General features: G+C 41.5%; 1 protein-coding gene across 1 annotated transcript in view; it reads left to right on the forward strand.

The window, feature by feature from the left end:
* LOC126252076 (probable cytochrome P450 4aa1) overlaps positions 1-15482 on the forward strand; it is a 386802-nt gene that overhangs the window by 93222 nt on the left and 278098 nt on the right. The window contains exon 3 of the mRNA XM_049952928.1: positions 9596-9823. Within this exon, the coding sequence (XP_049808885.1) occupies positions 9596-9823 (228 nt within the window). The remainder of the gene's footprint in view (positions 1-9595; positions 9824-15482) is intronic.

Here is a 15482-nt window from a genome sequence, read left to right on the forward strand (position 1 = left end):
ATCGAATCTCGCGCCATGCAACTTTTTTTATTATGAATTGCCTATACATCTTGGTGAAGGCGGATCGCTCTCCAATTGTACCGCTTCCATTTTTCCGTTTGTTTAACAGGGTGTACCAAAGCTCTCACGTCCGCACTGATTTATATAATTCCCGGTAATCAGTTGCAACAATTATGCATATAATAAGTTGTTGAAAGTCGTTTGTCGTGGAAAACTGGCGACTTCGAACATCATTATGTTTTCCGCAAACAAAGTTGTATTTCACAAATGTTATTAATTGTCTCCATAATGTTAACCACGTACAGTTAACGGAAGACGTAGAAACGATATTCCGAAACGAATACGTATAGCGTAAGTCAAACGTTCGAATTAGAATAGAGACCCCACGAACACAAACTTGCTGTGGCAGGTATGAAATATAAACTCCGTTCAAAATGGTTCAAATGGCTCTGAGCACTATGGGACTCAACTGCTGAGGTCATTAGTCCCCTAGAACTTAGAACTAGTTAAACCTAACTAACCTAAGGACATCACACACATCCATGCCCGAGGCAGGATTCGAACCTGCGACCGTAGCGGTCTCGCGGCTCCAGACTGCAGCGCCAGAACCGCGCGGCCACTTCGGTCGGCTAAACTCCGTTACTCGCTCGTTACACTTGAAGGACAGATGTTGAATGGGCCGAAACGAGCCGCCGCATAACAGCGTAGTTGCCTGCTAACTTCGAAATAAGGTAGATGCGGTCCCTATCGCAACTTATAACATCGTCGAAAATCAGTGCGGACGTGAGAGCTTTGGTACACCCTGTTAAACAAACGGAAAAATGGAGGCGGTACAATTGGAGAGCGATCCGCCTTCACCAACGTGCATAAGCAATTAATTAATGTTTGAATTACAAAAAAGTAATAATAAAAAAAATTGCATCGCGCGAGATCAGATCCGGCGACCTTCGCATTACGAACCCGAGCGCTTACCGCTGCGCCAGGACGCTGTAGAAAAATATTAATCGTAGAGAGTATTTCACTGCAACGGATTCTTTTTACCGTCGATTTTCTCGACAACGGCTGAGAAGTGCATTTTGGTGCTTTGCCACATTACACCTCTGGCCATGAGCTTTTATTATGCGCAGTATGAATCGAATCTGAATTTCACAACACAATTGGCGGCCTCCCCTTGTCAGTCAAACAAACTACAATGGCCAACTCTTACAGGAACAACAGCTTTAAATTCACCTTTGCAAATGAATACGCATGGCCCAAAGCATTGGCCGTTGAACGCTTCCTACACGAGGACATGAAGATCCCCCGTGAACTCACCGGCATACACCTACAGATCATTTGCAGCGTCGTTTACGTTAAGATGACTTCAGGCATTGCCTGCAACGAGATTATTCAACGGACGCGACATGGAATAAAATTTCGACACTCCGACGGCAATGTCGGGCCTGTCGATGTGGACGACGCAGGACTTGCCCTTCGAACGATCCGTGTATTCGAACTGCCTTACGAGGTGCACGAAGATGAAGTCAGCGGGCCGATAATCCCGTATGGATAAGTCCACAGTCATGTAGCCGAGACATGGGCGCAATTTACGACGTATCTGGTGCTTAGTGGTCTGAGACAAATCTGAATAGAACGCAAACGGAGCGTCCCATCGTACGTTTCTATAGGCGGCTGCCGTGCGGTGGTCATTTACGACAGACTGGTTGTGGCAAAGAAGGCCACGACCGTAGTGAATGCCTGCAATGCGGCGTCACACAACTACGGGACGACGATACAAACGGCGACGGAACCACAGCCACGCTTCCAATCACCTATGCGGCGACATCGCACATCCAGCCCTCACAAGACGCAGTTGAGCGTCTCTCAGGACTGATACTCCCAAACCCGTCACAGCAGCTTGCCACCGGCAGTGGACATGACTTACAACCGGGCACACACACGCTACGAGTTCAGAAGGATACCAGTGAGAGTCTTATGGAAACTGAAGCTCGCATCACAGCATCCGCACCGGAACGGCACCAGACACCGATACACATCCGGAAGCAAAAGTCGCCTAAATGCCGAGAAAACCGCAGCAAGATATGAGAATCGGCCACTGATCCACCTCCGCAGGACGAAGAGACGAGCCAGCCTGTGTGGCCGAGCGGTTCTAGGCGCTACAGTCTGGAACCGCGCGACCGCTACGGTCGCAGGTTCGAATCCTGCCCCGGGCATAGACGTGTGTGATGTCCTTAGGTTAGTTAGGTTTCAGTAGTTCTAAGTTCTAGGGGAGTGATGACCTCAGCTGTTAAGTCCCGTAGTGCTCAGAGCCATTTGAACCATTTTGAACGAAGAGACGCGCATAAATCTGACGGCATACACAACAAAACTTTCTCCGCTACTACCAAGATTCGTCCTCCACAAGAGGGCGAGGCGTCCAACAGAGATTGTGAGCAAGACCCGCGCCCAAAAGCCATGGAACATGGCACACCCGTAGTTGCCGAAGCAGTTGAGCCGACTCGGTCAGCACTGCCACCTCTCACCAATGTTGAAACTGACGGTCCATTTTCACGGGCGGATGTCGGGGATTTGCGACCTCCACCCGATGCGGAATTGAGCTCTGTTCCTTCGTCAGACCAACACTAAAATGGGGGATGCTCCTAGGACGACTCCTGCGACCACTATGGACTTCCACAATCCTCTACCGCAAACTTCACCAGCTGTGAGCATACCGACAGCACGGATCCCTCGGCAGGCAAGCAAATAGCTACCATCAACACCAACAACGCCAGCTCCCAAGTTCAAACGCTCCGCGACACGCTAAGAGCAGCGGACGTCGACATCGCCCTACTACATTAACTGAGGACAGCAACTTGGTCCGGGTCTTATGGATACAAGACGTGCGCCGCGCCGGAGGCTATGGAACACACGGGCGCAGCCATCCTCCTCCGAGATGTCGCGTATCTCCCAACGACGCGAGGGGTGATCATAGCAGTTGATAATAAATCTCTACGCCCCATCCGCACAGATAAATGAAGGAGTCGCTCCCAGTTCTACACAGAAGATATCACACCTTTAGTTTTCGGCAGAGACGATCACCTCATCGTGGGTGGAGATTTCAAATTTGTTCTCGAGCGTAAAGACCAACAGATAATTGGACATCAAGAAACCGTCAGATTTTTAATGGAGGGAAATGTGTGGGTCACAAATTGACGGAGCCCAAGACTTGAATACAATAAGCAGGTTGAATTGGATTAGGTTGCAGTAGTTACGTAGAGATGAAGAGGCTTGCACAGGACAGACTAGCACAGGCAGAACGACATAGCCAGCCTTCGCGCTGAAGACCACAACAACAGTAACTCACGACTGTGTGGCGCAGTTGCTTAAGCCGTAAACCACAGGTCCAAAATCCCAGGCTTTCTTCTGGCACTAGTCGCTTGTTTCACCACCAGCAATGATTTGTCAATACAACAAATGCTACCCAGAGCCGGCCGTTGTAGCCGAGCGGTTCTAGGCGCTTCAGTCTGGAACCACGCGACAGCTACGGTCGCAGGTTCGAATCCTGCCTCGGGCACGGATGTGTGTGATGTCCTTAGGTTAGTTAGGGTTAAGTAGTTCTAAATTCTAGGGGACTAATGATCTCAGATGTTAAGTCCCATAGTGCTCAGAGCCATTTTTTTGCTACCCAGAGCCGCAACTCGGGGTCCACTTCAAATTTCAGGTGCTTCTACGGCAGTTTATAGAAAGGCAATGGTATGATTGATTTATGACAAGTAAAACATTGTGATGTTCACACCAATCTTTGGCTTGATGGCAGTTTTACTTCCTTTCTGGGGACCGCCCACTAATATAGTAATATATCTGAAAGTGTCTGTTACGCAATTCGGCAGTCTCGTCTCACACTGATATCAGTGGAGATGCTGTTTCAATGTGAAAATGAATTTTCCAGAGCTAATGGCTAACAGTCCTTTGAACTTGATATTGTCCCCTGTTTAAAATCAACTTCGAGCTACATTGCAGCAATTATTACGCTTTCTACTGGAGCCCAGGAGAAATTACAAGTCTTCCTAGGAAAGAAAACTTGAGATAAAACATTTACTCTTTCTTTTACAACTCCATTCTTCTGATTACATTCAACACATACGTGATTTCATGTGTGTGACAGATATAAAACTGAAGTCATCATCTTGTTGTTGAAGTTCTTCTGACCGTGTTTGCTTACAGACACATTGCTTTTTGGGAGGGGTCCACCCTGAGCTTAACTAGTTTCTTTTTCTTTTCTTCTATTGCCCACACATGTTTAGTTGCAGTTTCAGCATCATCAGTGGACATTCGTTTTCTTTCTATTAAAAAACAAGAAAAAATGTTCTTTACTGCTTTTACATATGTAAAACAGAGTTTTTAAGAAAGTGTTTAGAAATCTGAAAAAGAGAGAAACAATTGTATAGCATATACACATTGTTACCACATGCTGTGATTTGCGTGTTTTTTTATGTTTTGCATTACATTTGTTTTCCTTTCACTGTCTGTCATCTGTCTGCAACCGTATCCCCACACTGCATAATGTAGCATTTTTGCTACATGTAAATTATTTTCTTGTATATCTGTAGAATTCCAACAGATAGCAGCAGCGCTTGTGTCAGAGTGTCTCCTTGACTTCTGTGAGCTTATGTGTAACATTGTTGTTTCTTAAATCTCTTAACTCCCTGTTGTATTGTTGTTGTATCTTTGGGCTGTTGTGGCGAGGAGACCAGACAGCGAGGTCATCGGTCTCTTCGGATTAGGGAAGGACGGGGAAGGAAGTCGGCCGTGCCCTTTCAAAGGAACCATCCCGGCATTTGCCTGGAGAGATTTGGGGAAATCACGGCAAACCTAAATCAGGAAGGCGGGACGCGGGATTGAACCGTCGTCATCCCGAATGCGAGTCCAGCGTGGTAACCACTGCGCCACCTCGCTCGATTGTTGTATTTTTGACAAATGTGTTCTGTGATCTGTAATGGTGGCTGTCTAGTGATATTGAATTAGAGTGTACATTTACGAAGCAAATATGGAATTCTGAAGTTTTCAAAAATTATTTTTCTACAGAAAAGATACGGAATTATAGATATCAATGTTGACTCTGTGTTTTGTTTTAGTTCTAGTGGGGAAAATATGTCAAAATATTTGTGTGGCGTTTTTGCTTCAACATGCAGCAAAGGTATTTTTTACTGTAGTTGTTTCTTACATAGAAAATCGCTATTTGAATCTAAATAACAGTTTTCGCTGCTAATGCTGCTAATGGGAGTAGTAATGGATGTAAATTATTTTTATTTTAGAGGTATGGACGTACAATTCATTGACGACAAAGGTCGGAAAAGAAAGTTAGAGGAGGATGATATTCTTGTCATCCTTGAGATGCCGTCTGGAAGTGAAGATGATTTCTCATCTGATGACTCAGTTTCTGACCCGACTGTAAACATAGACACAATAGTTGACAAAATTGAAGAGTATTGTCTAACAGACTCTGAATCTGACGACTGTAATAATGAAACTTTACATGTCTCCATAGTTCCAGCACCAGAATCCTTGCCTCATATGCCTAATATGAATGGTAAATCTGGGTCATCAAGGAAACAGCTGAGAAGAGATCATGTAATATGGTAGCTGTGTAGCTTTGATTTTCGAGTTGATACAAAAATATTCAAGGGGAACCTCCATCTACCAGATTAAGTTCGCGCTTTGGAAATACCATTTCAGTCCTTCAAATATATGTTTACAGATGGGTTACTGAATCACATTGAAGACAAACAATATTATATAGGTTCAAAAAGACCCAACGAAGCCCAATAATACGAACTCTGGAGATCTTTCAAAATTCATAGGAATTTGTATCATATCATCAGTCATGTCTGCTAGAAACACTAGGCTGTATTAAAACCCAGCCGTGGGGTTTGATACGTGAAACAATGTCCGTGAATAAATTTGAGAAATTGGGGTAGTTCTTGCATTTCAGTGACAACATCAAGGAAATTTCTCATGATCAGCCAAATTGTGATAAGCTCCATAAAATTCGTCCAGTCATAGAGTCACTAAAGAAGCAGTTTTTCACAATACCGCTTGAAGAGAATCTTGCAGTAGATGAGCCGATGTGTGCAACAGATTCAAGGCACCATCTAAAGCAATACATGCCTGATAATCCACACAAATGTGGCTGCAAAATTTTCGTGTTGTGTGGTATATCTGGCTTCACTTATGATTCTGAAATTTATACTGGACAGGAAAATCTTCCTGGCACACCGCCTCCAAGATGAACTGGCCTTGGGTGACAGTAGCAATGTGGTTGTCAGATTAGCACGACCTATTCCAAAGCATGTGGGTCATAAGCTGTACTTTGACAACTACTACACATCTTTACCTCTAATGACATACTTGGCTTCTCAAAGAATTTTGTCTCTGGGAACTGTGAGCAGAAATAGAATTCCAGACTGTAAACTTCCAACAGTGGATGATTTGCTAAAGGAGTCAAGGAGAACATCTGTGGAGCGTGTGACAAACGTAAGTGGAACAGATGTATCCGCTGTAGTGCGGAACGACAGTAAATGTGTCACATTACTGTCAAAGTAAGCAGAGGAACTACCGAGGTGTGCAGCCGAAAGGTACAATCGCAAGAAGAAACAGAGGGAAGTGATAGGGGTTATTATGTGATACAGGAATATAACAAACATAGGGGGGCTGTGGACCTTCATGACAGTCTGCTTGGACGTTACAAAATTGTAATGAGGAGCAAAAAATGGTACTTTAGACTATTTTACCATCGGATAGACGTTGCAACCATCAATGCCTGGATTCTCTACAAGCGTGTTGCAAGGTAAAACATAGGTTTAAAAACACTGAAATTGTCTGAATTTCGGATGGACGTTGGGAGCAGTCCCTGCAAAGTAGGAGGGACGCAAGGAAAGCGAGGTAGACCAACATACAGTCCTTAGAATGAAGTGAAAAGGTCTCCCATTGCAGCTCAGCCAACAATTGATGTACGGAGAGATGGTGTCATTGAGCAAAAGTGATGGAAAAGTGTCAAAGCTGTAAGTGTGCCAACTGCAAGGCATTTACGGTAGTCCAGTGTGAAAAGTGTGGAGTAGCTCTGTCTCTGAAGAAGAACACTGATTGCTTCAATTGAATAACGGTCCTTTTTTACAGTGTGCGAGGTACCGGGGCTAGCAGTGTATTTAACACTAAATTCTTCTAGAATCTTCATATGGAAATGATGCTCTAAGCCCCCCCTTTTCTAACTCCGACTTCTGCTGTTGCACACGGATTAAGAAGAAACGCGAACTGACTGTAATCGATCCTGAGAATGGAGTAGAAAAAAGTTTGGCACTTGCAAACATTTCATTCGAGAGAAATTAACTAGATAAAGGAAAGTTTCATTCACATAGTGAGAAATGAAAGGTTGCTCTACCGATTAACAGAATGAAAGTTCTGTCCAAAATAACAATTTGATTTATTATGACTAAACTCAAAATAGTAAACACATGAAACATTTACAACACATCAAACTGGATACTCAAATAAATGCTGTGAAGGTGAGGTTGTCCATAAACTAGATTGTGACATTTATGACCAAGTGGTATGTGGAGCCAATTCCTTGCAACTCAAATCTTAAGAGAAACACCCAGCCAGCCCAACATTAATTGCTGCTACAGTAGTGAGAACTCAGTCAATGAACACCCAAGACAGAACCACGTTAGAAAAGACGGGAACAGGTGCGCTCTGCTGAGATCTGATTAATACAGAGCAAATTCCCTAATCTGCCGGTGCTGCGGATACACATTACCAAGCTGTCTTCTTAACTGCAAGGACACGATCTGGCGTACCGGAAGTGATGGCTGGTTGCTTCGACGTCCCGTCGTGGTGATGATAATGTCGCGAGTAAAGCCCGAAACAAATTGTCCTGGTCTGCTTGTTCCAGACTGAAACTTCCTATCAATACAAATGCCCCTCTGAGGGTGATGAAGAAGGCTTGCCACACAATCACTGATGGTACAGTGATTGATTTTAACAACCAAAGTCACACAGTAACTCCGATACAGTAAACTTTAGCCAAAACTGCTCAAGACGGAAAACATAGGCCGCTTGTATGCAGAACGCTCAATTGCCAACTGTACTCGTAAAGTTACGTTGAAGTCGAAACTTCAGCAACTTCGTCAAACAGTTACAATTTATTGAAAGTATATTAGACAGCCAACGGAAGGCAGACTGTCCAGAGCAGCGAGAGCTCAGTCTTGTAACCTACCCCGACCGAAAGGCGAGAGACGACCCTCTCAAGAGCACCTGTACAAGCCGAACACAGAACAGTCCCGCCCCCATGACAGTGGCCGTGGTTAAACGTTCCAATCAGCAACTCGAAAACCGGCGGAAAATTCCACCCTATTGCCAACGCACTACTGTTCCACCAATGGAGATACTTGGCGCCAATTTCTGCGCCGATTTTGCTATGTCACAGAGCTATCCCCTGTGCCAGCCAATCACAGTTATGATTTTACAGAAAACGCGGGAATTTGCCCGCCAAGACTGCCTGGGAACACAAGTCATTCCCACGCCTCGCTGGTAGCCCGCCAGAAAGTGTTTTCAGTAAGTTTCTGTGAAGTAACGGAATCTCTAGCCCAGCAGCTCCGTCAGACCCCTGTGGGCATGTCGCTCCCTCTCTTATGACAATGTTGGCGTCTGGAAAGCATCCACTCGACTCCCTCACACCCATCAGCTTAACCCTTTCAAGTTCAGCAGAACCCACCTGTCAGCGGACCACCCAGGTGACGAGAGATGCTGCGTGGGGAGTCCGTGTGTGAAGGAATAGCGACTTTTCACCGCATGCAATTAGAGAGGAAAATCGAATTAGAGTAAGATAGAAATATGAGAGGGGGCTCATGCCACCTCTCAAGTGTCATGTCGTTTATAAATATATCATGGAGACTGACAGTTTTGCAAAAATATGACTGTTTTTATATATTGTGCTTAATTATATCTTAGAAGCTATGAAATATTGATTGTACAGTTTGTTAAATTGTGCTAATCTAACCTATTTCATGTCACATTGCATCAAATATTAGTCTCACTGCATGATGTAACGTTTCGGCGCTTTTTCGTTTTGTACCCATAATGCAACAATAAATGAAAATTTAAGGAATCTTAAAAGTTATAATCCACTTTTTCTACTCAAAATTATTGTAATAATTTCTTACCACGATTTCATAACCAAAAATAAATTCATGCAGTGTAGGGATTTATAAAATGGTGCAGATGATTATTTTTTCCTGATTTTAAATAGAAAGAAAATTAAATCCTACTGATGATGTTGGAATTCCAGCAAAACATGACCGAAAAATTGAAAAAAAGAGAAAACTGAGTTATGCGCAAGGTGGAGCCCTTCCAATAACAAATTTATTTAAAACTGCATCGTTGTGCCATCAGCACCACACGAACTTAATTCTAGTGGGGACACGGGTAAACAACTGATTAATTACATACACTCATACAAATTTTGAATAATCGGGAAACTAGAATGCCCTTTTCTATTGATTATTAAAAAGAATCAGTACTTGTTTAAAAATCTACAAACACGATTATTCCTTCCTGACAGGAGCTGGAGAAATTCATGGACACGTTCAACGCAGAAGCGAGTTTCCTGTGCGAAAAGCTGGCGGAATCGAATGGTACAGAAATAGACCTGACCGTCTGGCTCATACTGACCACATTACGCACTATCCACGCCACAGTTTTTTCCTTCAAACTGGAAAATATGGAGCCAGATCTGAAGAAGCAGGAGGAACTTGCTGCTGAAATAGTTGATTTCACAAGAGCTTTCTCGGTAAGTTGCTGAAATTTTCATCATCTGTTTTTATTTAACAGTTTTGTTAATTTTCAGATTATTTTCTGCTAATTATGGTGCTCACTCACAAATCCATAACTTAGTTTTATGCACACCTATTTTTATACAATTTAAGTTTCTCGTGACACAAGCGGAGAAATTACCGACACATTTTCGCTAATCATTAGCAACTGATTCATCATGCTTATTAGATATCTTACACAGAGCTAAACTTCTAAAAAATTTACAAAAATATTTCAATGCTTAGGCTGCATTAACATAAAACAATTAAAATAAGAAGACTACCTAGTTTCGATTATAAATAACAACCATCTTTAGGTACGGCAGAAACATACAGAAAATCGCCTTAGAAACTTCTCTTAACAAGAGAAAAATGTCTGCAGAAAGTACAAGATGCCAGAGTATATCCTACTACTCTGCTAAAAAATGATTTATCATCGGTGAAAACCATCATATCTAAAAATAAACCTACATCACAGTCGCCTTTACAGTGTTGCTCGACAAAAATTTATACTTTTAAATTAACGTGCCATGCATATACAAAACGCGGGTTGAATACGAACTGGATATACCAGTAGTAATGATCGTGATGTGACATGCCTTCGTAAAGAAATCAACATGAATAAGAATAATTTTTTGCACAGCAACAACAATACTGAGTTTGGATGTAGAGCTGCAGAAATACACAAAAACAAACAAATATCTTAGCAACATATATTTTTGCCATACTATATAATCTAGAATCATTCATAGCAAAAGTTTAGTATGCCACGTTTGTAACAAATATCCTATAAATTAGACATTTGGAAATACAGGGTTCCAGTATTACATCGAAAAGTGTAACAAAATATCGTATTCTTACGATACGTGGATTGAACAAACTAGCTGTATCAGTAAAAATCACATCAATCATTAACTTTTGACTGTATGAAAGGCAAGTTGAGCGAAAAAAAGGCTTTTATGCAACGGCACAAAAACCGAGAGAGATTCAATACCTGTAGGAAATTAACCATAGTAAATAGTCCAAAATGAGACCTAATATTACAAGCAGTAATAAAATTGAGGCGAAGAAAGTGCCCAGCTTGATTAAGTAGTAATCATCTCTACAGCAAATCATCAAAAATACTAATTAGTTTTATTGAACTCTTTCTGCTCTCGGCTAGTTTATCAATGAAAGACCTCAGTATTTCCGGCCCTTGGGCTATGTGACTGCACAGCCCCCATTAGCCATCTAGCTGCCCTCTGTACGTAGATTTGCATTCAGAATCGCTTCTACGTCTCAAGAAGAGGCGCACTTTCATCATTAGCTTTTTCTCGCTAAGGCTTATATATGTACTGTTACATAATGACTTCGAATGGGCTTCATTAAGTCAGTCCGGCTGGAGATGTTAACAGTGTATTAACACTGATGTAACACTGGCTATTTTATATATTATGGTTAATGACTACTTTGTCAACCAGTTTGTAATATGAAATTCTCATTTTGGACTGTTTACTAAATTCTGATTCATTCATTTTCCATAGGTGTTGGACCACTCTTAGTTTTTGTGTCGTTGCATAAACGCCATTTTTTCCGGTCAGCTTTCCTTTCATTCAGTTTCAGGTTAGTGATTGGTGTGATTTCTACTGATTGTTCAGTCTCTGTCTCGTAAGACTGTGGTAAATTGATAAATTTTTCGGTGTAACACAGGAACCTCACGTATTTTCAAATGACTGTTTTATAGGATATTTGTTCCATATGTGACATGTTCACGTTTTATGACGAATGACAGTTTCTTAACTTTGTTGTTTCCTTTAGTTACTTTAAAATTTTTTGAGATTGTCTAGTATGGCAAAAAATTTTTGTTGCTAAGATATTTGTTTGTTTTTGTGTATTTCCAGAGTGCACAGCCTGGACCTACCTTGCTGCTGCAGTCCAATTTTATTTTCCCTTGTTCATGTAGCTATCTATACGAGTGCATCCCACAGCACGATGATCACTACTGGTATATCCAGTTCGTGTTCAAACCACATTTTGTGTGCGCTTGGTAGCCTAAAATTTTTCTTGAGCAATACTGTACAGTCAACTGCTATATAGGTTCATTTTTCTATATGACTGTTTTCGCCTACGATGCTACGTCATTTTTTACCAGAGTAGTAGGGTATATCCTCGTATTTTGTACCTCCATCAAACATTTTTATCTTGTATATTCAACTTGTTGAGAGATTTTCTAATACGATTTTCTGTATTTTTGCTTTTTTGCTTCTTTGCCGATCTGAAGATGGATGTCGTTTACAACCAAAACTAGCTAGTCATCTTATTTTAGTTGTTTTGTACAAATGTAACCTAGGCATTACAAGATTTTTGTAAAGAAAATAAATTTTAATAAACCACATAAAGACCACTTTTCCATTCCTGACAATGTCAGTCATTACTAACAGAGCTGTTTTTCATCGATATAAGAAAGAAAACAGTGTGTCAACATAAGAAAATGAAGAAAGTAAGCTAATTTCGTGATTGCTGAAGTACGATGTACGTACAGCTCATAGAAATTAACCTTAGGATGTTACACAACGTAAACATTACGTGTGATCAATCAACGACAAATGACAGTATGCAAAACTTTCGCTATGTGTGTGTGAATGAGTGCGTGACTGACAGAGGTAAATAGATATAGACAGAAGTTGCTTAAGTTTAATACAAATGACGAACGTGTAAATGGTCAGTATTTGCCACACTTTTTTCTAATAAATTGTATTATAATTGTGGACTAACTGATTCCTTCCATATCATAGTGAGAGACAGCGATTCTGATACATGAAACATACTAATAAACGCTAACTTACTGAACCTACTTACTACATGGAAAGACAGCAGCTTTAAGCAAAACACAAAATAGTTACATTTTAGAGCACATTCGTAACTGTTGATTTCATACGTGTTTATATGTGGCCAGCATTCGCGATATTTAATTGTTCGCTGCCTTCCTGCAGTCTGAAAGTGGTGAGTTTTTGTTTTATTTTATAATGTAGGAAGCTGAAGAATTGTTCTTCGTGTTCTGCTGTATATGTGATGATTTACAACTAGTTAAACGCCGTAAGTACTTGATCAATTTCATACTTGATTCCATCGGAAAGAATCAACATTTCATTGACACAGGATGAAGTATTTGACACATACCGCACAAAATATAAGCAGAAAGAATAAATATATTGAGTTTTGGTTTTCCTAAGCTCAGTGGACGGTGTATCTGATTTTATCTTAAGTAAGTTATTTTCAATTTTTATAGCTGCCGAGTTATGACACGAAAATCTTTGTGAATGGAATTCAGGGCTGGTTTATTTATTTTTTTGAACTGTGTCGTATATAGTGCTCAAAACGATAACTTGTGCAGTATTGCAGGCAATTGGGCGGTTCCGGACAGCATATTGTCATAAATAGAGTTATGTCGATGGAAACGCTTTTAACTGTCAAGGCGGCAAAGCTACCTTAAATGACTAAGACAGCAGAATACTGAAGTAAGATCTCTCACAGAACCAAAAGAAATTCTGGTTTATTGTCAGTATTACCAAAGCTGAACGAAGCGAAAATGAGCGTAAGGAGATCAATGAGAGAAGCTGTCAGGGACGTTAAAGGTAAAAGTTTTACGATACAGCTCACTCAGTGGTCCTTGTGGCGGAAGTGTTGAATGAGACACTGCTGTACAGAAACTTCATGGGTTTCGTGGTAGATCCATAACAAAAGATCAGACGTTAACACCATAAATATAATAAATATTTAATCTTGAAGTCAGGGTAAACATTTATAGACACCCTGTATATTAACGACCTGACAAAATATATCAACAGCAGTCTCAGACTTCGCAACATTTATAGACACCCTGTATACTAACGACCTGACAAAATATATCAACAGCAGTCTCAGCCTTCGCAGATGATTAAGTACTGTGTGGAAAAAGCTGCAGAAGTATTCATCCAGATCTTGATAAAATTTCAAAGTAGTGCAAAGACTGACAGCTTGCTTTCGATAAAATCATCTAGATCTAAATCTACGTCTTTGTTCCGCAAGTCACCTGTGTGGAGGAGGGTTCTTTGTATGTTGCCGTCACTCCTCACTTTTCCTGTCCCAGCCGCGTATGGTTCCTGAAAACCATGCTGGCTGGTAGGGCTCAGAGCAGGCTCGAATCTCTCTAATTTTATCTTCATGGTCTTTTGGCGGGATATGAGTAGAAGGAAGCAATATATTTGTTGGCTCTCCTAGGAACGCAAGCTCTCGGAACTTTAATAGTATATACCAATACCACCTACTACTACAAACTTAGCAATACACTGATAATGTTACTCCATTGAGAGGATTTTAAATTTTGGCCGTGACTGAGTGTAACGGAAACGTATTGGGTTGTTTTTCGTCACTCGTAAGATTTCTATAGAAAGGAAGCAATAGTAAAGCAAACGGGAATCGAACCGTGGTTCTATTAGTAATAAAGTAAACTGTAATTATGTAGAAGGAAATGTCGCCAGCCTAATTAGGCAAAGTATTAGCACTGTTAATAAAGATAGTTAACTATTAAGACTGACTGTACTTGTTACTGAAGTTCTGTTTTGCAAATAAGATACAAGGCAGTTGCACATTGTAGCAATTAATGTGCCATTGGTTTGACATGAACTACACAGGCGTAGTACTAACGCGTTTTTCCAACAACTGGCTCTCAATAAAACTACCTGTATAGTAAAGCGGCAAAGTAATGATCTAAACTCCATCCGAAGAGGTCTCGGAAAGCCCAACGATACCGACCGACCGCCGTGTTATCCTCAGTCGAGGCGTCACTGGATGTGGATGTGGATGGGCATGTGGTCAGCACACCGCTCTCCCGACCGTTGTCAGTTTTCGTGACCGCAGCCGCCACATCTCATTCAAGTAGCTCCTCAGTTTGCCTCACTAGGGCTGAGAGCACCCGACTTGCCAACAGCGTTCGGTAGCCCGGATGGTCACCCATCTAAGCCTAGCCGAGACCGACAGCGCTTAACTTCGGTGATACCACTGCGGCAAGGCCGTTGGCCAAAGTAATGGTCGTCACAAGTGAACGATTTCCTTATGGTGAAACACTATTAATTTGGACCTAAGGTTCTTTTATTAGTATAATTATTGGAAAATGCAGTCATTGAAATGGTTTTCAAGTAATTACATACTCTATTCTTCTATATATATATTCCTCTATGTACTGTACACTCTGGCCTCAGTTATCTGAATAACCGCACAAATTATACAGATATGTAAGATGAAACTTCCTGGCACATTAAAACTGTGTGCCGGGCCGAGACTCGAACTCGGGACCTTTGCCTTTCGCGGGCAAGGGCTCTACCATCTGATGACAGAAGAAACGTCCTGTTACGTACTCGAGAAGATTCGTGGTGATCTCGAAAAGCAAGATTGCAAACACAGTTCCGCAGTATTTATTTAAAGTTGTACAGACATACGTGAGTTAACCTTCGATGACTGCCATTTAGCATACCGGTATGTGTGAAAGACAAGCACAATATTTATCATAAGATACTCTGAACACCTAAAGTAATGAAATGTGGAAACACATACCATAAATCACATTTGCAAACCACTTCATACAACAAAATCTCCACACTACTGGCATAAAAACGCCCG

The sequence above is a fragment of the Schistocerca nitens genome, chromosome 4 (genome assembly GCF_023898315.1).
Source record: "Schistocerca nitens isolate TAMUIC-IGC-003100 chromosome 4, iqSchNite1.1, whole genome shotgun sequence".
NCBI classification, from domain to species: domain Eukaryota; kingdom Metazoa; phylum Arthropoda; class Insecta; order Orthoptera; family Acrididae; genus Schistocerca; species Schistocerca nitens.